The 22,344-nt window shown below is 45.3% G+C and overlaps 1 protein-coding gene across 8 annotated transcripts in view; it reads right to left on the reverse strand.

Annotated features, from left to right (window-relative positions):
• Positions 1 to 1,219: 1,219 nt before the first annotated feature.
• LOC309524593 (uncharacterized protein) overlaps positions 1,220 to 22,344 on the reverse strand; it is a 31,798-nt gene continuing 10,673 nt past the window's right edge. For 4 of the 8 annotated variants that reach the window (XM_082209289.1, XM_082209288.1, XM_082209287.1 and 1 more), the window contains exons 4-12: positions 19,552 to 19,723; positions 17,214 to 17,644; positions 15,938 to 16,046; positions 14,774 to 14,884; positions 11,936 to 12,058; positions 8,654 to 10,837; positions 7,349 to 7,410; positions 5,568 to 5,646; positions 1,220 to 2,423 (exon numbers count right to left, since the gene is read on the reverse strand). In XM_082209289.1, coding sequence (XP_082065415.1) covers positions 5,602 to 5,646; positions 7,349 to 7,410; positions 8,654 to 10,837; positions 11,936 to 12,058; positions 14,774 to 14,884; positions 15,938 to 16,046; positions 17,214 to 17,644; positions 19,552 to 19,723 — 3,237 coding nt within the window. In that variant the 3' untranslated portion in view covers positions 1,220 to 2,423; positions 5,568 to 5,601. The remainder of the gene's footprint in view (positions 2,424 to 5,567; positions 5,647 to 7,348; positions 7,411 to 8,653; positions 10,838 to 11,935; positions 12,059 to 14,773; positions 14,885 to 15,937; positions 16,047 to 17,213; positions 17,645 to 19,551; positions 19,724 to 22,344) is intronic. The other 4 variants (XM_082209294.1, XM_082209292.1, XM_082209293.1 and 1 more) reach the window with 4 other exon arrangements.

Here is a 22,344-nt window from a genome sequence, read left to right on the forward strand (position 1 = left end):
GGCAGATAGATAGTCAAAGCTGGGGGGAAATATGGGAGAATCGTACATTGAAAATGTTGTCTATAAGAATAAAAGAAAATGATTATACAGTGGTACCTCAGGTTAAGTACTTAATTCGTTCCAGAGGTCCGTTCTTAACCTGAAACTGTTCTTAACCTGAAGCACCACTTTAGCTAATGGGGCCTCCCGCTGCCGCTACGCCGCCAGAGCACGATTTCTGTTCTCATCCTGAAGCAAAGTTCTTAACCTGAAGCACTATTACTGGGTTAGCGAAGTCTGTAACCTGAGGTAAAGGTAAAGGTACCCCTGCCCGAACGGGCCAGTCTTGACAGACTCTGGGGTTTGTGCGCCCATCTCACATCTATAGGCCGAGGGCCAGCGCTGTCCGGAGACACTTCCGGGTCATGTGGCCAGTGTGACAACGCTGCATCTGGCGAGCCAGCGCAGCACATGGAACGCCGTTTACCTTCCCGCTGGTAAGCGGTCCCTATTTATCTACTTGCACCCGGGGGTGCTTTCGAACTGCTAGGTTGGCAGGCGCTGGGACCGAGCAGCGGGAGCGCACCCCGCCGCGGGGATTCGAACCGCCGACCTTTCGATCAGCAAGCCCTAGGCGCTGAGGCTTTTACCCACAGCGCCACCCGCGTCCCGAACCTGAGGTACCACTGTATATATATAAAAGATTTCTCTCTCTCTCTCACAACACTAGGGACATCCCAGGAAGCTAAATGTGGGAAGATTCGAGACAGTTAAAAGGAAGGATTTGCTAAGGCTGTACCACTAGGATGGCTTTAAAAGATGAGATAAATGCATGGCACATAAGGCTATCCAATGGCTACCGCCTGCCTCCACAGTCACAGACAATAATGTTTCTGGAAACCATAGAGGAGGAGTGCGCTTTTGTGCTCGGGTCCTGTTTCTCACAGAGATCTGTTTGGCCATTGCGAGTCTCTCACTCTATGCTTCCTCAAAGCACTGCTGGCCAAATTACGGCTGCGCTCTGCCCTTCTTGGGCCCTTTATAAAGCACCCTAGATTCAGCACACCTCACACCATACCAGTTTAGAAAATGGGAACCCGGTTTAGAAAATGTCCCCTGTCTCATCCTGTTTACACTCACTAGGGGAGAGAGCGGAAGGTGGCAAGGGAAACACTGAAAAAATATAGAAGGAAGCGGACAACTACCCACCCACCCCCGGGGGAAAAAATATCAGCGACTGTACAGGTAACATAGCTTTATTTAGTCAGCGATTCAAAATAATCTCTTACTGATATACAAAAATAATTAGAAGCACTTGGAGCATGGCTACAAAGCAGGGTTGTGGTTTTTTTTAAAAAAAAATTACACGTCGAACAAGGGCTGGTAAATTTGCTAGTAGAACTAGTTACATTCAAACTGGATATTATTATTATTATTATTATTATTATTTCTTCCTTTCTATACCGATTTTTGTTTTTAAGAAATGACCGCGGGAGGAGGCAGGAGAACAAATAGTCGCTTGGTGTAAACTGATTCAGGGGCTTCCATTTAAACTAGCGCTTTGTTTGGGCTTTTAGAATAGAATCGGCTAAAGGAGAGGAGAAATGTTCTGGGTAGCCACGCCATGCCCCCACCCCTATCCCACGGCATCCTCGTCTTGAGCCATGTACCTCCCTCCCCAAATACATGGAGGAAGGAATGTCTGCGACAGGAAGTCGTCCTGGTCCCAATCTAAACAATGTGAGGAGCCTCTAAAAGGAAGAGAGGGGCAGCGGGGATGGGACAGAGGCAACAGCAGTGACTAATACAACCCCACTCCTCCTGACTCCGGCTGTGCAAGGAAGACCGCTTCTAAAAGATAATAATCTTGGTATAGCCAAGCAGCCAGGAAAAAGAGGCCATGCCATATGCGATGGGTAGGTTGCCACGGGACGGAGACCTCTCTCAGCGATAGGATCGTAATCCAGGGACCTTTAGTACAAAGAGGTTCATCAAGTTCATCCACCTGATGTCTTTCGGCAAGCATGCACAGATATGTGCGTACATGTATTTAATGGGTGTTCGTTTGCATAGACACATTTCCAACTTGGCCGTTAAAAGATGAGGAGGACATGCCCTCACCCTCAATATTTTATCCTTGCAGTCACAACCAAGGGAAGTGGAGGCTGAGGGCGTAAGACCAACCAGCCGAAGACTTACTTCATTCCAGAGTGCGTGTATTTAAATTACATTATTAACAACATTTATCTATATACTGTTATATATTGCAATTTCATATATTCCGGTGCTTTTTTTTGCTTTTTTTAAAAAAACCTGCACTTAACTATAAACCACTCACAGAGGGCTTTGGGCCACAGAGCAGTATAACAAAAAAACTAATATGTAAATTAATAAAAACGTCTTCTTTTTGTTCATTTTCAGGCTGGCAATCTTGATCGAGGAACCTGAAAAAGAAAGTGAAAATTTATTTGTTTCTAAGCTCAGGGAAATGAAGGTGATTCTTCTCCCTGATACATATTTTATCTTCACAACAAGGTTAGGATGGGGGTGGGAGAGAGAGAGAGAGAGAGAAAGAAAGAGAGAGGCTGGCCCAAAGTCATTTCTATGGCAAGGTTGGCATTTGAATGTACCGTATTTTTCGCTCTATAACATGCTCTCAACCATAACACGCACGTAGTTTTTAGAGGAGGAAAACAAGAAAAAAATATTCTAAATGAAACAGTGGATGTATGATTTTTGTGGTTCATGCTGTGGCCACAGACATGTGATCTGATGGTGAATTTGGGGTGACCCAGTGCAAAAGTCCTGAGGATCCATGTGGATCCGTGCTTTGTAACCACGTTTTAAGTCGGGAGGGAAGGAAAAGCACTCAAGGAACAAGGAGCAGCGTGGGGGGTGTGGAGAAGGAGCTTTTCGGGGAGCTGAGCGGGGAGGAGGGAGGGAAAGAGCACTGTTGCTTTAAAGGTATACTTAAGGTATTTGCCCTGTGCCTGGGTTTTTTTCCATTTAACAGTTTGCAGCCTTTTCCTTCCGCTCCTTGTTTTGAGGCAGAATAGATTTGAGCAAATGAGGAGGACTTGGATTGCAGGGGATTCGCCATTAGCTGTGTAAAAGCGCTCCTCCTTGCAGCCTGAGTGATAAGCAGCCACCAGCAGCAATAGAATGGAGCACAAAAAAGAGATAGGGGCACTAGGACCCAGACAATGCTCAAATCTATCCTGCCTGAAAACAAGCTGCTCCGTCCCAGGGGATTTGCGAAGTTTTCCCCTCTCCCTCATCCCCAGAGAGCGCGCAGACCTTTGCTAGCGTCTGTCCCTCCTCCGTGTCCACTTTGCTGCCATGGCTCTCCTTCCCTCCCTCCTCCCCGGCTCCAGGTCGCTTTAAAGCAAGCAAAGCGAGAGCCTCATAGAGCGTGTAAGCGGCTCCCGCTTTGCTTGACTGACGGCAGCCATGGCTCCGATCCGTGCATTCGCTCCGTAACACGCACAAGCATTTTCCCTTACTTTCTAGGAGCAAAAAAGTGCGTGTTTTGGAGCGAAAATTACGGTAGGTCTTACCAGTCCTAATGAGGGGAGTTCTAGTAAGATCTGTAGCGCCAAACAGTCCCCACACCAGCCCTAAGGGGGCCTGGATTTAATTTAATGCAGACTTTGACAACCTGGTCCCCAATGCGAGATGTTCTGGACTCCTGTCAGCCACAGTCAATGCCAGACTGAGAGAAAATGCTCTAATATACCGCAGATTCCGGTGTATAAGGCGACTTTTTAATCCTGGAAAAGAGGTTAAAAAGTTGGGGGTTGTCTTATACGCTGGGTATGGGTGGCACGGAGCGGAGCCCGTCGGGCTGCTTTCTCCCGGTGCAGAGCTGCCCAGCGTATTAGGCGACTGGGCTTATAAGACAAATCCCCAAATTGCAGCTGCCAATTTGGGGGGTCGTCTAATACACTCAGTACAGTGGTACCTCGCAAGACGAAAAACGTGCAAGACGAAAGAGTTTTTCATTTTTTGAGTTGCTTCGCAAGATGAATTTCCCTATGGGCTTGCTTTGCAAGACGAAAAACGAAAACGTCTTGCAAGTTTGTTTCCTTTTTCTTAAAACCGTTAATACCTTATGGGAAACCATGCTTCGCAAGACGAAAAATTCGCAAGACAAAAAACCTCGCAGAACGAATTAATTTCGTCTTGCGAGTCACCACTGTACACCGGAATCTACGGTACACTGTCATAAAAATACATCAAGGTTGTATAAGACATATAGAAATTGCTGGCCTCCATCTGTCTCGATGGACAATGGAGAACGCATCAGGGGGTCAAGTCAAACTACTGTGTTAGCAGCACGGAAGTGACCTCCACAGGGCACAAGCCTAGGCAGTGTGTCTGGAGGTCCTGGGCTGGCCAGAGGACAAGACCCCCCTCTCAGCCTCGTTGATGTGGTCCAAAAGAAAGCAGAGCATAATAATAGGTTAAGAATATAGAGTAAAGATAAATGAAAGAGGGTAAGGATTTGCTGAAAGGACTTTTTAAACGGGAATACAAAAAGGGGAGGTGTGAGGAGGTCAAGGAAATAAGCAAATGAACTTAAAGATATTGAAAAATGGATTATTTCTTTTTTAAGATATCTTTCTCTTTTTTCCTCTTCTTTTTTATTTTTTCAACTACCTGTTTTTTGGTAACTTCCTTGTTAGCTTTCGTTTTTTTCTTCTTTTTTTCCTTTTTGTATGTGTAATTGTTGGTTTAATTATTTTTAATTTTTAAAAACTTATGTTTAGTGTAAAATCTCAATAAATATTTTATAAAAAAGAAAGAAAGAAAGCAGAGCAAGACGTTTGGCTTGGCTGCAGGAGTTGCCAGAAGCAGGTGTACAAGGCTCTTTCCAACCATTTTAGGGACTCCAGATTTGTGTCGGGTTTTGCTCCTTAGCCTTTTCTCCTCCCGAAGATATCCCATAAGGCAGTAGAGGTTAAGGGTCAGAGTCTTCCTTCTCCTAGATGGGCTACCTTCCCAGTTGGATGAGCCCCATGTAAAATGCATATTAAAAAACCCCCAGCAAAAAACACGAAAAACAGAAACAAAACCTTAACAAGTATTGATTGGTTAAAAAGGCAGAATTTATACTGCAATGGCCTGTGTAAACAATATCGTTTTCCAAAGACCTCTGAAAAAAGGGAGCGATGGTTCTTGCTGAACCTCTTCCTGAAGGGAGTTCCACAGGGCGATGGAAGCTCAGTCCCCAGTGAAGGCCAAATGAATCTTAGCACTGTGGGGAAGCCCCGTCAGAGGATCTCATAGATCAAGGGGGAGGCTAAGAGATCAGACAGCCAAGATAGCTAGCTGGGCATGATGGGAGACGTAGTCCAAGAACATCTAGTGACCCGAGAATGAAGAACACTGGACTAATCTGACTAAACCCCCATGGATACCCTATCGGTAACAGACAAGCCAGGAATATATTTAGGGATTATCTACTCAACAACAACTAACTGTTCCAAATCTTTAAAAAGATAATTTCATCTCAGGTATTAGTTATACAAAAGGAAAGATCTGGAGTCACAGAATGATGGTGGCTTTTGATAGAATAGTGGTCTTACCTCACCTCCGGTCCCCCGTGTAGCCAGTCGGAATCTATGCGGTAGTTTGCACAAAATATAAATCACCATCCACACTTATCTGGAATGAAAATGAGAATGACGAAGGCTACCATCTCCCAGTCAGGCTCTTTCTGTTTTCAAAGAATGGAACTACATTCCATCCATCTTGACACAAGCAGGCCTGGCCTATGTAACAGATTGCCGCCTCAAATGTGCACATCTGCACTGCAAAAGCAGCTTTCCTCACACAGGGTGGGAGGGGCAAGTGGCAAGATGCCTGGAAAGAGATTTTTTTTGTCCAAGAGAGCACAATGCAGGCATGAACTTCCCTGTGAACCAATATATGTCTACTCAGAAGCGAGTCCCAATGCCCAATCACATTCACCCGGTGCTATACCAGCTGCACTGGCTCCCGGTGGAGTGCAGGATCAGGTTTAAGGTGCTGGTTTTTAAAGCCCTATATGGCCTAGGAGCCTCGTACCTACGGGACCGCCTCTCCTGGTATGCCCCACAGAGGAACCTACGGTCTGCAAATAAAAACACCCTGAAGGTCCCAGGCCACAGAGAGGTTAGGCTGGCCTCAACTAGAGCCAGGGCTTTTTCGGCTGTGGCTCCAATGTGGTGGAACGCTCTGTCCCAAGAGACTAGGGCCCTGTGGGATTTGACATCTTTCCGCAGGGCCTGCAAGACAGAGCTGGTCCACCAGGCCTTTGGCCAAGGCACAGCCTGACTCCCTCCTTCAGCAATCTTCACGGAGCTCTGGCCCAATGGCTGCCAGTGGTTTGTTTTGAATTATTTTTATAATGAATGATTTTAGAGTGTTGTGTTGTACTGTTGTACTGTTTTATTGTTGTTAGCCGCCCTGAGCCCGGCTTCGGCTGGGGAGGGCGGGATATAAATAAAATTTATTATTATATTATTATTATCTATGGGATTTGCTCCAAAAATACATAGGACTGCAGCACTAAATGCCCCTTGTAGCATCACAATTACAATTAACTACCAGGTGGGACCCAAAATTGTTCCTGATACTAAACTGCAACCTCTGAGAATTGGTGCTTGAGTTTGTGGTTTCTTCCTCCCACCCCATCGCTTTTTCCTTTTGTGTCATGTCTTCATACTGTAGGCCATTTTTTTGTATTTTTCATTTACTCCTTTTCAGGGAGATGCACACCTTATGGTCAAATCAGTGGTGTGTTTACACTGGAGAGTAGCTGGTAGTGCGGGTTTTACTTCAAAATGAAAAGTAAATGTTATCTGTGCTCTAGTTCCTTGTAATAAACAACATCTGTAAAAATTTTGTACACTGATTTCACTATATGTATTTTTATATTTACAGTGGTACCTTGGTTGTCAAACTTAATCCGTTCCGGGAGTTTGTTTGACTCCGAAACCGTTCAAAAACCAAGGAGCTTCCTGCAGCCAATCAGAAGCCGTGTCGGATGTTCAGTTTCCAAAAAACATTTGCAAACCGGAACACTCACTTCCAGGTTTGCGGTGTTTGGGAGCCAAACTGTCAGAGTACCAAGGCATTTGACAACCAAGGTACGCATGTATTGGAAACTGCCTAGAGTGGCTGGGGCAACGTAGCCAGGTGGGTGGGGTATAAATAATAAAAAGATTATTATTAAATAAAACAAATAAATAATGGCAGTCAAGCTGAAGCTGGCAGAGGAAGTGTATCATGTTGCAAAGCTTGGTGGGACTTCACCATAGAGAGAAAGAAGACAGCATATTTAAAGTTTCTCTAGCGACCTAAAAAACAACAATTCATTTCTTACCACAGCAGTGCTTATTGCTTCTACAGGAAATTCTGTAACTTCAACAGGTTCAGCAACCAACTCTGAAACGGACAAAGAGGTTTGGCTTGTGTCAAAACACGGTCATCTAGGGCCAGCCTTTCTCAAGCTGTGGGTCCCCAGATGTTGTTGGACTACAATTCCCATCATCCCTGAGCTCTGGCCTTGCTAGCTAGGGTTGATGGGAGTTGTAGTTCAACAACACAGGTAGAAAAAGGCTGATCAAGGCAGAAGTACAGGATGGAGTAAACAGAGACTGACAATCCCTGAATCGGGGTGAACAGTCCAGCCCCCACTTCCCACTGCGGGGATTTCAGGTGGTCCATGAGGCCATGACAAAAACAGTGAAGAGGGAAAGAGAGACCAACTTCTTCAGTCAGACATTTCACCTATCCAGTGTGTTCAGGTTGATTCATTTAATATTATTGTTATGGGTTTATTTCTTTAATATTATTATTTTTATTATTGGCATTACTGACAACAACAATAACCACCACTTTGAGATTCTTCGTTATCAAGCAATATATAAATGCTATGAAATGAAAATAATAAACAAGCGTCCTCCCACCATTTTCTCCAAGGAGATGAAACTGGCATATAAGGTTCTCCGCCCCCACTTCAGAACAACCCTGTGAGGTAAGTTAGGATAACAGACAATGACTGGCCCAAGGTCACACAGTGAGCTTTGGGGTCAAAGCAGCATTTGAATTCTGGTCTCATAGCTCCTAGTCCAATACTTTACCTCCACTTTAATTGATTTCTGCATTGCAATTCTACGATTCTATGATACTATGACAGCTTATTTGCGAAAATGTTAGCTCTTCAACCAGGCCTTTGGCTGATTGACATCCGATGCCCTTTTAAAAATACATTGTGAAAGGGGGGGGGGAGGTTATTGGTTTGTTTTTGTTCCTATTTTTACAGTGGTACCTCAGGTTACAGACGCTTCAGGTTACAGACGCTTCAGGTTACAGACTCTGCTAACCCCAGAAATAGTACCTCGGGTTAAGAACTTTGCTTCAGGATGAGAACAGAAATTGCGCGGCGGCGGCGGCAGCGGGAGGCCCCGTTAGCTAAAGTGGTGCTTCAGGTTAAGAACAGTTTCAGGTTAAGAACGGACCTCCAGAACGAATTAAATACTTAACCCGAGGTACCACTGTATTATTTGTTTTGTGTTTTTCATATTGTAATTTTGTGAACTGCCCTGAGATCTACGGGTGAAGGGCAGTATGCAAATCTAATTAACAACGACAATCGCGGCAACCAGCTCCTCCTGCCCCTTCTCACCTGTCTGCATGATGTGCGTCCTTTCGTGCCTCCTCAGCTGTGAGCACCTGATATACCTTTTCCCGCACTGCAGGCACTCGTAGGGTTTCTCTCCGGTGTGCGTCCTCTGGTGCACCAGGAGGGAGACCTTCAGCTTGAACCTCTTCCCACAGTCGGAGCACGAGAAGGGGCTCTCTTTGCTGTGGGTGGCCTTGTGCGCCTCCAGGGAGGCTTTCTGGTTGAAGGTTTTCCCGCACTCGGGGCAGGCAAAGGGCTTCTCCCCTGTGTGGATCCGCTGGTGGCGCGCCAGGTTGCTCTTGTTGTGGAAGCGCTTCCCGCACTCGGTGCAGAGCGACGGCTTCTCCCCCGTGTGGACTCTCTGGTGCGTGTTGAGGGACGACTGCTGGCTGAAGCGCTTCCCGCACTCGGTGCACTGGTACGGCTTCTCTCCCGTGTGCGTCCTCTGGTGCATAATAAGGTGGCATTCGGAGTGGAAGCTCTTCCCGCAGTCCAAACAGGGGTGGGACTTCTCTTTGGCGGGGGGCCTGGGGCTCGCGCTGACAGCTTCCCCGCCGTTGAGGCTTTTCTTGGGGCTTTCGCGGGGCACCTCCCCTCTGTGCATTCTCACATGCAACAAGTAGCCCCTTTTCCGCTTGAACCTTTTCCCGCACTCCGTGCAGACGTAGGGCTTCTCTTTGCTGTGGGTCGGCTCGTGTTCAATCAGACACACCTTCTGAATGAAACTTTTCCCACATATGGGGCAGACGTACGGTTTCTCGCCGGTGTGGATTTTCATGTGCCTGATCAGGTTGCCTTTGTTAGAGAACCTCCGACCGCATACGGTACACAAGTATCTCCTCTCCCCTGTGTGGACTGTCTTGTGTTTACTGAGGGCCTGTTTTTTAATGAACTTCTTCCCACACTCAGGGCACTGGTAAGGCCTCTCCCCTGTGTGGATCCTCTTGTGAACTATGAGGGACACTCTGCTCATGAAGCTCTTCCCACATTCGGGGCACTTGTAGGGCTTCTCCCCCGTGTGGGCTCTCTCGTGCAAAATGAAACTCCGCCGCCATCGGAAGCTTTTGCCGCAGATCGAGCACTGGTAGGTCCTGTCCCCCGTGCGAATCGTCTCGTGCGTGTTCCTCTTGTGCTTCGTCAAGTTGTTTCTGTACCGGAAGCTCTTCCCGCACTCGGGGCACTGGTACGGCCTTTCTCCTGTGTGGATTCTCTCGTGTAAGATAAGGCGATGCTTCCAGTAGAAGCTTTTGTCGCAGTGCGAGCATTTGTGGGGCTTCTCTCCTCTGTGGCGCTTCTCGTGTCCGGTCAAGGCACATTTGGTTTTGAAGCTCTTACCACAGTCTTGGCAAAGATAGGGTTTCTCTCCCGCGTGCGTATTCTGGTGTACGACGAGAGCCGCTTTCCCGTTGTAGCGCTTGCCACAGTCTGAGCATTTGAAGGGCCTCTCGTCTGTGTGCATTCTCTGATGTTCGATGAGGGAATATTTGAAGATGAAGGTTTTGTCGCAATGGGCGCATGCGTGCGGCCTCTCTCGGGTGTGAGCCCTCACCCTGTGCGCATTCAGGTATTTTTCAAGGGTGAAGCTCTGGTCGCAATCTGAGCACTTGTACAGCTTCTCGGCCGTGTGGATTCTCTTGTGTATCCTAAGCAACGATTTCTGGTTGAAGCTTTTCTCACAGACGGGGCATGTGTAGGTCTCTCCCGCATGGATTTTCTGATGTACGGCAAGGGATGTTTTCCACGGGTAACTTTTCCCACACTCGAGGCACTCGTACGGTTTCTCCCCAGTATGGGTCCTCTGGTGCGTAGCAAGGGATGCTTCCTGACCGAAGGACTTCCCACAGTCGGAGCACTGATAGGGTTTGTCTCCTGTATGAGATCTCTCATGTGCAATGAGGCGTGCTCGCTTGTTGAACCTTTTTTCACAAACGGAACATCCGTATCGCGTGTCTCCTGGGTGAGATCTTCGGTGTTCGAGAAGGAGCGATTTGCGGCTGAAGCTTTCCCCACACTTGGAGCAGCCAAAAGGCTTCTCCGCCATATGAGACCTCTCATGAACAGTGAGGTTCAGACCCTGCAAACCATCGCATTCACAGTCTTCGAGTGAAGTCACACCACTGCCTGCCTGCCCAGGTCCTTCTGCCTGACAGCTTTCATCTTCTTTCTTCTGTGCTTGGTCACTTCCTGCTGGATTAAATGAAATAATTACAAAGAAGATGGGATGTAAGAATGACAAGCACATGTTCCCATCGATAGCAACATGGCAATAAATAATAATAATTTTAACAATAATAATTTATTATTTATACCCCGCCCATCTGGATGGGTTTCCCCAGCCGCTCTGGGCAGCTCCCAACAGAATATTAAAAAACACAATAAAACATCAAACATTAAAAACTTCCCTAAATAGGGCTGCCTTTAGATGTCTTCTAGAAGTCAGAGACTTGTTCATTCCCTTGATATCTGATGGGAAAGCGTTCCACAGGGCGGGTGCCACTACCGAGAAGGCCCTCTGCCTGGTTCCCTGTAACCTCACTTCTCGCAGTGAGAGACCCACCAGAAGGCCCTTGGAACTGGACCTCAGTGTCCGGGCTGAGCGATAGGCGTGGAGACGCTCCTTTGGGCAAACTGAGCCAAGGCCGTTTAGGGCTTTTAAGATCAGCACCAACACTTTGAATTCATAGAATCATAGAGTTGGAAGAGACCACAAGGGCCATCGAGTCCAACCCCCTGCCAAGCAGGAAACACCATCAGAGCACTCCTGACATATGGTGGTCAAGCCTCTGCTTAAAGACCTCCAAAGAAGGAGATTCCAGCACACTCCTTGGCAGCAAATTCCACTGTCGAACAGCTCTTACTGTCAGGAAGTTCTTCCTAACATTTAGGTGGAATTGTGCTCGGAAACTTACTGAGATCCAATGTAGGTCTTCAAAGCAGGGGCCCCCTCAAAGAATAAGTCCCCTCTCCCATTTCCCAAAATGCACTGAAGTTTGACAAAACAAATAAGGTGTTCCATTGACCATGCGGGTGGGAACGGTGGTTCAGCAATATCTAGAACGCCAAAACATTCTCCACACCTGCACTAAGCCATAGTTAAGCTTAACTATGAATTAAAAGGGGAATGCGCAGTACGGGGAAAGCAGGACTCTTTGCTCCTCCTCCAGTCCTCCGGTTGCTGCATTGCCAGGAGCTAAGGCATGGTTTGGCCTATCGTTTCCCCTCAAACCATGGGCAGCAAGCCCAAGAACCAACCTTGGCTACTGCCACTCATTTCTATTCAACTACCTGCCACTGTCTGAGTCTCTTTCTCCATCGCTCTGTTCTCTTCCCCGTCTTTGTCTTCGCCTCCGCCTGGCAATTCTTCGCAGGGCTTCGCCTCCTCGCCTTGGCTCCCCATTATGGTGCCTGCTAAAAATCCCCAAAGATACACGAGAGAAACGGAGCCTCAGTTTGTTTGCGGCCTGAATTTATACATCAACTTCCCCCTCTCCCCTCCCAAGGAACTCAAGGGGACACCAAGAAATAGTCGCTGGCCCAAAGTTACTTGGCAAACTCTAGTCACCGCTGAGTTCGGATCTGAACCAGGGCCTGCTTTCAATCTCTTACCACATGTGCTGCTGTGGAGGCTGTCTGAACAGGGAAGCATGCTAATAAATTATTGCTTTCAAGAGAGCATGCATTCGTTCACTTTGCCCAGGGAAATCTGGGGAGCCGGCAGGGGTATTTTGAAGGGGTGGCATTTTGAAACGGGGATTTTATTTTTAAATAATTTTTTTTTTGTTTGTAAGTATAAAATTATAGCAATACAATACCATACACACCCACATTTACAGATTCCTCCAAATCTCTGGACTTCCCATCTCTCCTCCATGGGTCCTATTATTAAACCTTTTCTACTGCATCTTATGTTTTATATAACTCCATTGTCTCCATAATACTGTATTTTTCACTCTATAAGACGCACCTTTTCCCTCCTAAAAAGTAAGGGGAAATGTGTGCACGTCTTATGGAGCGAATGCAGGCTGCGCAGCTATCCCAGAAGCCAGAACAGCAAGAGGGGTCGCTGCGCAGCGCTCCGTCTCGCTGTTCTAGCTTCTGGCTTAGCCCCTCAGTCCCTTCCCCCACCTCCCGGAAAAGCCCCCAAGAGCCGCGCTCCCTTTAAAGAGCCGCGCGGAGCGTGTGTGCGGCTCTTGGGGGCTTTTCCCCAAGGAGGGAGAAGGGCAACCTGTCAGTGATGGACTGCCCTTCTCCCTCAGGGAAAAGCCTGCAAACGCCGCACACATGCTCCATGCGGCTTGTGAAAGGGAGCGCTGAGCAGAGCTTGGGACGCATACAGTCTCTGCTCAGCGCTCCCTTTAAATAATTTTTCCCCCCTTGCATTCCCCCTCTAAAAAATAGGTGCGTCTTATGGAGCTGTTAGCACCACTGCTGTTGCAATCCTGCTAAGGGGGAATTCTCAAGGAACTGTTGATCATGTGCTGTGCCCTTCATTCCCCCCCCCCTTTTTACTGTTTTTTAAAACGTTTGATGAATTTAGGATCACATGAATTCAAATTTAATAGTGACATCCCACCCCGCCATCTTGATGTTTCCTTTCCCACCCTTATGAGCTGCTCAATATTACGTACATTTCCAAATTACATTTCGAAAACTCAAAATATTTCAGCATTTGATCTTTGATTTTTTTTCAATTTTCTTTTTTTCCCCTATTGGCTGCTCGTTTTCGGCTCCTGCTAGACTTTTACATAACTATAACATATTCCCTTGTGCCAAGAAGAGTTACGCTTCGCTTTGTTGGCCCACAAGCTATGCCCCTCATTTGTTACTCAAAGTTATTTACTTTTTTATGTAAAAGCTTTTTGAAACCACTTTAAAACAAAACAAAACAAAACCCTAAGCAGTATACAAAACCAAACAAAAAAAGAGGTAAACAGCATTACAAATCAGGAAGAAGTAAAAACAGGAAATCTGATATAATAGGATCTGATCTTATGGGTCAGGGAAAGTTAGACAAAAAGATGGCTTCCAAAACTCAAGAGCAGACCCAATGAAGTTAATGACTAAAATTAATTGCTGTCAATGGATCTACTCAGTGTAGAATTTAGTTAGCTACAACCCTATATTTTAAAACTATATTTTTAAATTTTTGAGGCTAGCCCGTTTTTCAACATCTGGTTTTACCGGCAATTTTAACATATATTTTATATTTCGTGTAAAGCCGCTTCGGGGTGCAGCGGCTTAAGCGATCTATTAATTTTGTTAAATAAAGGGAGGAGGCAAAAGGAAGCCAAATTCCAACCCAAGGCCGGCTTGTTAATTTTATTTATTTATACAATCCTTTCTACACCGCTTTATCACTGTGTTCTGCAGCAATAAAACCATAATAACTTAAGAGCTTTTCGCCCGGTCCCTTTCTGAATCCTGACAGGCTTCGACCGAGCAGAAAAGTGTCTTTATTTTTTAGGCCTAATGGCATTGCGAATCCCATCCCCCAAACAATCCTGTGACAGGATTCTTTTTTCAAAAATAAAAATATATATGAACACTGTATCCAAGCCTTGACGCAGGGAAGCGAGTTCGCTAGCTGCGGAAACCTATATGTCTCCTCGGAGGTAAGCCCCACTGAGTTTAATGAGGCTTACTCTCAGGTAAACGGCCACCTGCTTTTACATTATGGCGGCATTTTTAGTTCAGCTTCCTTCCAGCAAGCTCAAATGTAACACATTTGTTTTTTTCCCTGCAACCTGAGGGTTAGGGCCAGGCAGATGGAAAACCATTGCGCCCCCCCCCCCAGAAAAAGTCACCCAGACTACAAATCCCATCAGCCCCTGCAGGTATGGCCAGCGACCGGGGATGATGGGAGTTGGAGTCCACAGATTTCCCCCCCCCAGTTGTTCTCAACCCGTGGGTCCCCAGATGTTGTTGGACTACAACTCCCATCATCCCTGAGCTCTGGCCTTGCTAGCTAGGGGTGATGGGAGTTGTAGTTCAGCAACATCTGGGGACCCACAGGTTGAGAAAGGTTGCCCTCCCCTCTGCTCTAACCACTGTCTCCAACAGAAGCGTGGCTGGCGATACGGGGACCCCCTGGAACTACCCCGAATATCCATAATGGGGACCCACTTTCAGCAGCCTCAGCCACAGTGGAGACTTCCTCCTGAGATACGACTTCTTCGGGCACAAAGACCTCCTCCGAAATGCCCTCTGCCCGGCCGTCGCTCACGGCCACGTCTTCTAGAGGAGAGAGAGAAAGGGAAATAAATGGAATTAATTCTAGAATGAACAAGCCTGTCCCCTCTCCCAGAAAGGAAGGAAGCAGGCGATTTAACTTGCAACGTTTTATTATGCTTTTTATATACGTTGGGCGGGGTACAAATAATAAAAGAATTCTGGACATATGGCATCCCTAACAGAACAACCGCTAAGGCGAATAGCTACTCGAGAAAATTATAAACAACTACATAGCCCTATCGAGAGACACCTGAAAAGTCAAAGGCAAGTATTCCAATTATATATTGTAGTTATTTTGATTGCTGTATTTCTGTAACTCATCTGAGACCATTTGATGAAAAGCAGGCTATAAATACAAATTAAAATTATATTTTCATTGTTCTAAAGAGATGGATAGGTTTATAGATAGATAGATAGTTTTTTTAAAAAATAATCTGTGGTCCTCCATTATATTATTATTATTTTATTATTATTATTATGTCTTGGTGAAGACTTGACGTTTTCATCCCCAAAAAAGTTTTTGATTTGTGTTTCTACTGAAATGAGGCTGCATTTTAATGTTGTATTTTAATCTTGTTTTTTAAGTTGTATTTCAATCAATTGTTTTTTATACCTGGTGTTAGCTGCCCTGAGCCAGGCCTTGGCTGGGGAGGGCAGGGTATAAATTAATAATAATAATAATAATAATAATAATAATAATAATAATAATAATAATATTGAAAGGTAGGATCTCTTTGTGCCTGCCAACAGAGCATTTAATGCTGTATTGTTTTTAACACTCGATTGGGAGCCGCCCAGAGTGGCTGGGGAAACTCAGCCAGATTGGTGGGGTATCAATAATAAATTAATAATAATAATTAAGACATCTCAAATGCCGTCTGCATATGGGAGCGTGTCAATAAAGGGAGGCAAGAGACAAGTGCTTCCCTCACAGAGGACTAGCAGATTGAGAAAGCAAGTTCTCAAAAGTTTCGGCCTGGTGCGAGAAGAGCCAGAGGTTAATCTTGTCCCAGGACCTGTATACTCTCCCATGACAGAGACACAAGAACCTCTTACCCAGTGTGGCAGCATCCCCGTCCTCCTTCTTGACAATTCTTTTGGCTTGTGGCGTACACCGAGCTTGCGAGGGAGTCTTCTTTGCTTTGGACAAATCAGTCACCCCCTCCTGAAACAGGGCAGAGAGAGAGAGAGAGAGATAGCAAATGGATCAAAGAGTCATAGATATATAAATATAACAGATTAGCAAATCAAAGTACAGGAATTGGTGGAGACTGCTCAATTGACTAGTAAACTCAAAGGAAACTCAAAGCAAAAATTTGCAGAAAAATGGGATGGTTATAGAATATATGTTCAAAAATATAATAATAGTTTTGACTCTGTGCTAGCATTCGAGTGATAAATATAATAATAATAATTTATTATTTATACCCCGCCCATCTGGCTGGGCTTCCCCAGCCACTCTGGGCGGCTTCCAAAAAAATATTAAAATACTATAATACATCAAACATTAAAAGCTTCCCAAAACAGGGCTGCCTTCAGATGTCTTCTAAAAGGCTGGTAGTTGTTGTTCTCTTTGACATCTGGTGGGAGAACTAAAAGGAGGTGGATAACAATTAAGGATTTATTATGTTTTCAGAATGTATTAGAAAAATTATACAGAAAGGTTTATTGTTTTGTGTACATTCAAATGTAAGATAAAACATATGCAAAGGGACTTGACAAGAAGTCAAAGTTGAAGAAAAGATTTTGGAAGATAAAAGGGGGGAAAATATTTACTTTCATTATTATCATTTTCGGTGTGGGTGTGTGGGTGTCTGCACATATGTCTGTTGTTGTATGCAATGTTTGGGAGGAAATAAGACGGTAAATAACAATTAACAAACTAAATATCGATGTATGTAGATTTTTTTCTTAATTATATTTAGTGGTAGTATGGCTGTATTGTTTTTTGTAACATAAAATCATTCAATAAAGCACGATTTCTGTTCTCATCCTGAAGCAAAGTTCTTAATCTGAAGCACTATTTCTGGGTTAGTGGAGTATGTATCCTGAAGCGTATGTAACCCAAGGTACCACTGTATGTGTGCTATAAACAGCTCATAAAAAGGACAACAAGAAAAAAAATCAGAAAAGGAGAGGTGGGAAGTAAAGAAGAAACTTAGCACGTTTTTTAAAAAAATGTTTATGTTGAGAAACGCGTTGAAATATTTTTGGAGACTTAATAAAAACGATATGGGGGTGAGGAGGAACTGCCACATTGAAGGCTCAACCGGGGACCAGAGGATGAGAGCAAAGCCCACTGGAATCACCATCCGGGATAAAAGGGGCTCACCTCTGCCTCTTGCTGACTCTGTAGGAAATCCTCCGCCAGCGTCACGGCGTGGTCACAATCCGTGGGTCCCTCTTCCTTGACGTAATCCTGCATCTCCCGGGGCAGGATGCTCAGGAACTGCTCCAGGATGACCAGCTCCAACATCTGCAGTTTGGTGTGCTTCCCGGGCTTCAGCCACTGGTGGCAGAGGTCCCAGAGCCGGTTGCAAAGCTCTCGGGGCCCTTTGACCTCCTCGTAGCGGAACTGGCGGAAGTGTTGGCGCTGGGCCTCCGAGTTGTCGATGGGCTCCTCTGGGACGTTTGGCCCTGACCTCTCCCGGCATTCTCTCCTGATTCTTGCCTGGAGGAGCCGAGGGCTTTTCCTCGCCTCCGAGTCTGCGGCGCTGCTTTTCTCCCGGATCGACGCCACCCGGAGATCCAAGGCGGAAGAGGCTGGAGGGGAAAGGGGGGGGGAGGGAAGGGCATGCCACATAAAAATTGATCATGAGGACAGTTTTCCGTACTAGAGCAAAAGCCACACTTTATCCATCTTTTCAGTCCTCTGTCATGACCATCCATGGCACAAAGGAAGCTGCCTTGCACAAGGCCCCAAACCATTGGCCTATATAGTTCTATACTGTCTACACTGACTGGCAGCAGCTGTCAAAGATTTCAGGCAGGGTGGGTAAAAATCAATATTTTTTTTAATCAAAAATATTTGATTTATTTATTTTTTAAATCGGATTTTTAAAATAAAATGCTTTTGGAGGAAAAATCTTTCTAAAAATTGTTTTCTGTTTAAGTTACCTTACAGTGGTACTTTGGGTTACATACACTTCAGGTTACGTACGCTTCAGGTTACAGACTCCGCTAACCCAGAAATAGTACCTCGGGTTAAGAACTTTGCTTCAGGATAAGAACAGAAATCGTGAAGCAGAGGCACGGCAGCAGCAGGAGGCCCCATTAGCTAAAGTGGTGCTTCAGGTTAAGAACAGTTTCAGGTTAAGAATAGACCTCCAGAACGAATTAAGTACTTAACCCGAGGTACCACTATATAGTCCAAAGGCTATTCATCAGGAAATATGGATGTTTTAAGTTTTTCTTTTGCGCTGAAACTCAGTCTAAGTTTTTTTATTTAAAAAAAAATTGTTTAACCACATTAGTTAACAAACATGGATACATATGCTATAATGTTATTGTTTCTGTTAAATCATTTGTTTAAATTGTTATTAAGGAAATGATTACTTTTCTCCTTCCAATAAAGTACAGCAGAAAAGTTGTCCAAATATAAACAGTTAACTTATTAAACCTCACAATAATTTCATATCTATGTCTAACCAAATCAGTGATTTTTGATATAGCTGTAAAAACTTCTCTGAAAATTTATTATTCCAAAAATGAAACCTTCATCTGGTTGTGAATATTAAGATTATACCAGCAAGAATGAGTCTCTCTGTAAAAAAAATGATTTAAATCAAGTCTTATTGACTAGTGATAGTGATTTAAATCAATTTGATTTGATTTAAATCAAATCCACTCTGATTTCAGGCAAGGAGGTTTCCTCAGTCCTACTCGGAGAACACAGGGAAATGAACCTGTATTGAACTACAGCCCTTCCCTCTGAGTGGTTTACAAGAAATTATGAAAGGCACCAGAAATAAATAACAAAATGCTTATTAAAATGGTATTCAGAGAGCATAAAAGCAACACAAACCAACACAGCACTGGTATAAAACCCATGCAGAACAGTAGCAGAGGACTGCACAGGGCTGGGATCCAAATGTGGCCCCCCATGGCATTTTACCTGGCCCCCAGGACTCTCACTAGGTCACTGTCGTGTCTCCCTTCCTCAACCTGGTGCCCTTCAACCATTGCGGACTACAACTCCCAGAAGCCCTAGCAAGAGGGCGCCATACTAGGCTGAGTTACACGTACAGCGGTACCCCGGTTCTTGAACGAAATCCGTTCCGGATGCCTGTTTGGCTTCCGAAATGTTCAAAAACCGAGGCGCGGCTTCCCATTGGTAGCAAGAGCTTCTTGCACCCCGAGGAAGCTGCGTCGCACATTCAGGTTCCGAAAAATGTTCAAAAATGTAGCATTTACTTCCGGGTTTTCGGTGTTCGAGAACCAAAACGTACGACAACGGAGGCGTTCGGGAACCGAGGTTCCGCTGTTTCCATAGGCTATGAGGACACAGGGGTCGTTCCAAGGTCTTTGCAGGAAGAAGCGGGCTTTGAACGCTTCTCTCCCCCCTCCAAATAATTAAAACACTCTTCTGCTTAGCAGCAGCAAGCTAAGCATCTTTCACAGAGGCCTGTCATTTATTATGAACTTTTGTGGCATCGACTGGCTGGCTTCACCTGGGCTTGCCGGTGCTGAGTACGAATGCTCCAGGATCACAATGTCGGTCTTGGAGGCTGCTGCTTCGACCTCGCTTTCGCCGACTGCCAAAGTTTGGCTGCTTGGTTCGAGATCGGGCGGTTTACGCCGGACAAGGCACTTTCTCGTTTTAGCAAGACCCTTTCCAGAGCCCTGCAAAAGGAAAGTTAAAACAAAGAGCAGTTAGGAAGCAGTCCTAAGATGCAACAACAGCAGCAACCGAAGCCGCTTTTGCTGTGGGAGAAGAGAGATTGGATTTTGGCCTGGTGAGAGTCTCTGTCTCAGAAAGCCAGGCCCATTTGCAACATTTCCTGGTTGCAAATCGTCTCCTGCCATTCTGCCTTTGCCATTTGTAAATGTAAAACAAACCAAAGAGCATCAGACCGATAGGAACACATCTTTATTTCCCCTCCTCCTAATGAAGTATATCTTCAGATACCATCAGTCCCAGCCAGCAAGGTTAATGGTCAGGGATGCTGCAGGGACTACAGTTTCCTCAATCTTGAAACAGGCAAAAAGTAGTTCAGATGTGGTAGACTGCAACTCCCATCATTCCAGACAATTGGCCGTGCTTTCTGGGGCTCATGGGAGTTGGATTCCACAAAATCTGGTAGTGAACACAATGGCTACCTCTGGGGTAGGCAGCCTAGGGAAAGGTAAGCCAATGACCTGATTTAGCAGCAGGGCCCTTAAAGGAGCTCCGAGGCCATTATTAAAGGATAGAGTCCACAATGATGTTTATGTTCCAAGACAGAGGGGTAAAATACAGAGTTGTTCCGGTTGTTGTTGTTTTTTATTAAAGTTTTCTTGGTTTACAAAGGTATGCGCAATGTCTCTTTTTTCAAGTTACACTTTCCATAGGTCAGTTTCATTTGTTGAGACATTAGGGTTACATTAGGAAGAAAAGGGGGGAAGAGGTGGAGGGGGGAAAGGTGAGTGGGGTTGGGAGGCAATGTTTCTAATTTGCTTAATATATGTGGGGTTTTGTGTCAGCGTCGCTTGTGCGGGTTCTCTGCGATTCACTTGTGTTCCTTTGGTGGTGAGAAAGGTTGTGGTTGGCCTAGGGTGTGGTTGTTTGTTTGTGATTGGCTGTGGTGAACTTTGTTTTCGTGTGTGAGTGGGGTGGGTGGGTGTTTTTGAATCAGGTTAGCCATATTGACTTGTATGCTGTTGTTGGATTTTTGTCATTGTATTATTGGGCTGTGTATGTGATAAAGGGGATAAAGGCATCTTCTTCTATTTGTCCCCATGTCAGTTTCAGTTTATTGGTTCATTTTTCTAGTAGGGCTGTTTCTCATACTATTTGGTACCACTGGTCCATGCTTACTCCTGACAGGTCTCTCCAGTGTCTGGTTATGATGCTTCTGGCTGCTGAAAGTGGGTGGGTTACGAGTTCTTTGTGGTGTAAGTGGGCGTTATTGTCTTGGAAGATGTTTAGCAGGGCCAGTTCTGGGGTGATTTCTAATACTTGCTTAGTTATTTTACATATTTCTCGTATGGCTGTTGTCCAGAATAGTTGGATTTTGGGGCACTCCCACCACATATGGAGGTATGTGCCTGTGGAGGTGCACCCTCTCCAGCATTTTGGTGAGGTTCCTGGGCGTATTAGTGCTACCGTATTTTTTGCACCATAACACTCACTTTTTTCCTCCTAGAAAGTAAGGGGAAATGTCTGTGTGTGTTATGGAGCGAATACCTGTGGGTGGCGGGGGGGGATCTGCTGCAGTCGTGAGCAGAGGATCCATGGTTCCCCTTCCTTCCCTCCTCTGTGGTTACAAAGCATGGATCCACATGGATCCTCAGGATTTTTGCATTGGGCTACTCCAAACTCACTGTCAGATCACATGTCTGTGGCCACAGCATGAACCACAAAAATCATATATCCACTATTTCGTTTAGAATATTTTTTTCTTGTTTTCCTCCTCTAAAAACTACGTGCGTGTTATGGTCTGGTGCATGTTATAGAGCGAAAAATACGGTAATTTCCTTGGTGTTAGGTACCACCTGTAGGTGAGTTTCAGAGTGAGTTAGTTGTTCCGGTTGTTATAAGAATTTTAAGGTCTCAAATATAGAAGAAATATTCATAAAGGGACACATATCTAAATATATGAACCATGAGTCTGAAACAGCACAGAAGAGTAACCCTGAAGCCATTTTGACTCTCCCAATGACCTCAGATATTCCTCTGCAGTAAAGGAGGCAAATGGGGAAAGCCTTTCCATTGTCTTCTTCCTTACAAATCCTGTCTTAAGGACGTATTTGTGTATGAATAGGGTGAACCTGTGACCTGGATTCAGGAGCTAAAGTATTAACCATCACAAAAGAATGGCCAGGCTGCCCAGGTAAAGCAATCAGTGACCATTATCAGGTATCCTGGCAGGATAGGACTTCTGCTGTAGACTGCCTCCTTCCTGTGATCCAGTTACAGATAGGTAGCCGTGTTGGTCTGCCATAGTCAATATAAAAATATTCCTTCCAGTAGCACCTTAAAGACCAACTAAGTTAGTTCTTGGTATGAGCTTTCGTGTGCATGCACACGTATCTGAAGAAGGGTGCATGCGCACGAAAGCTCATACCAAGAACTAACTTAGTTGGTCTTTAAGGTGCTACTGGAAGGAATTTTTTTATTATTCCTTCTGTGATGTATGTATGATGGGGGGTTTTTTGGGGTGGGGGTGGGTCTTGGGCTACAGGGTGGGCAATTTCAAAGGTTTATAAAAGGACTTGCACACCATTGTTCTGGGTTCTCCTCCCTCCTGCGTGTGGGGAGTAGG

The sequence above is a fragment of the Podarcis vaucheri genome, assembly GCF_965113315.1.
Source record: "Podarcis vaucheri genome assembly, chromosome: 2".
Taxonomy (NCBI): domain Eukaryota; kingdom Metazoa; phylum Chordata; class Lepidosauria; order Squamata; family Lacertidae; genus Podarcis; species Podarcis vaucheri.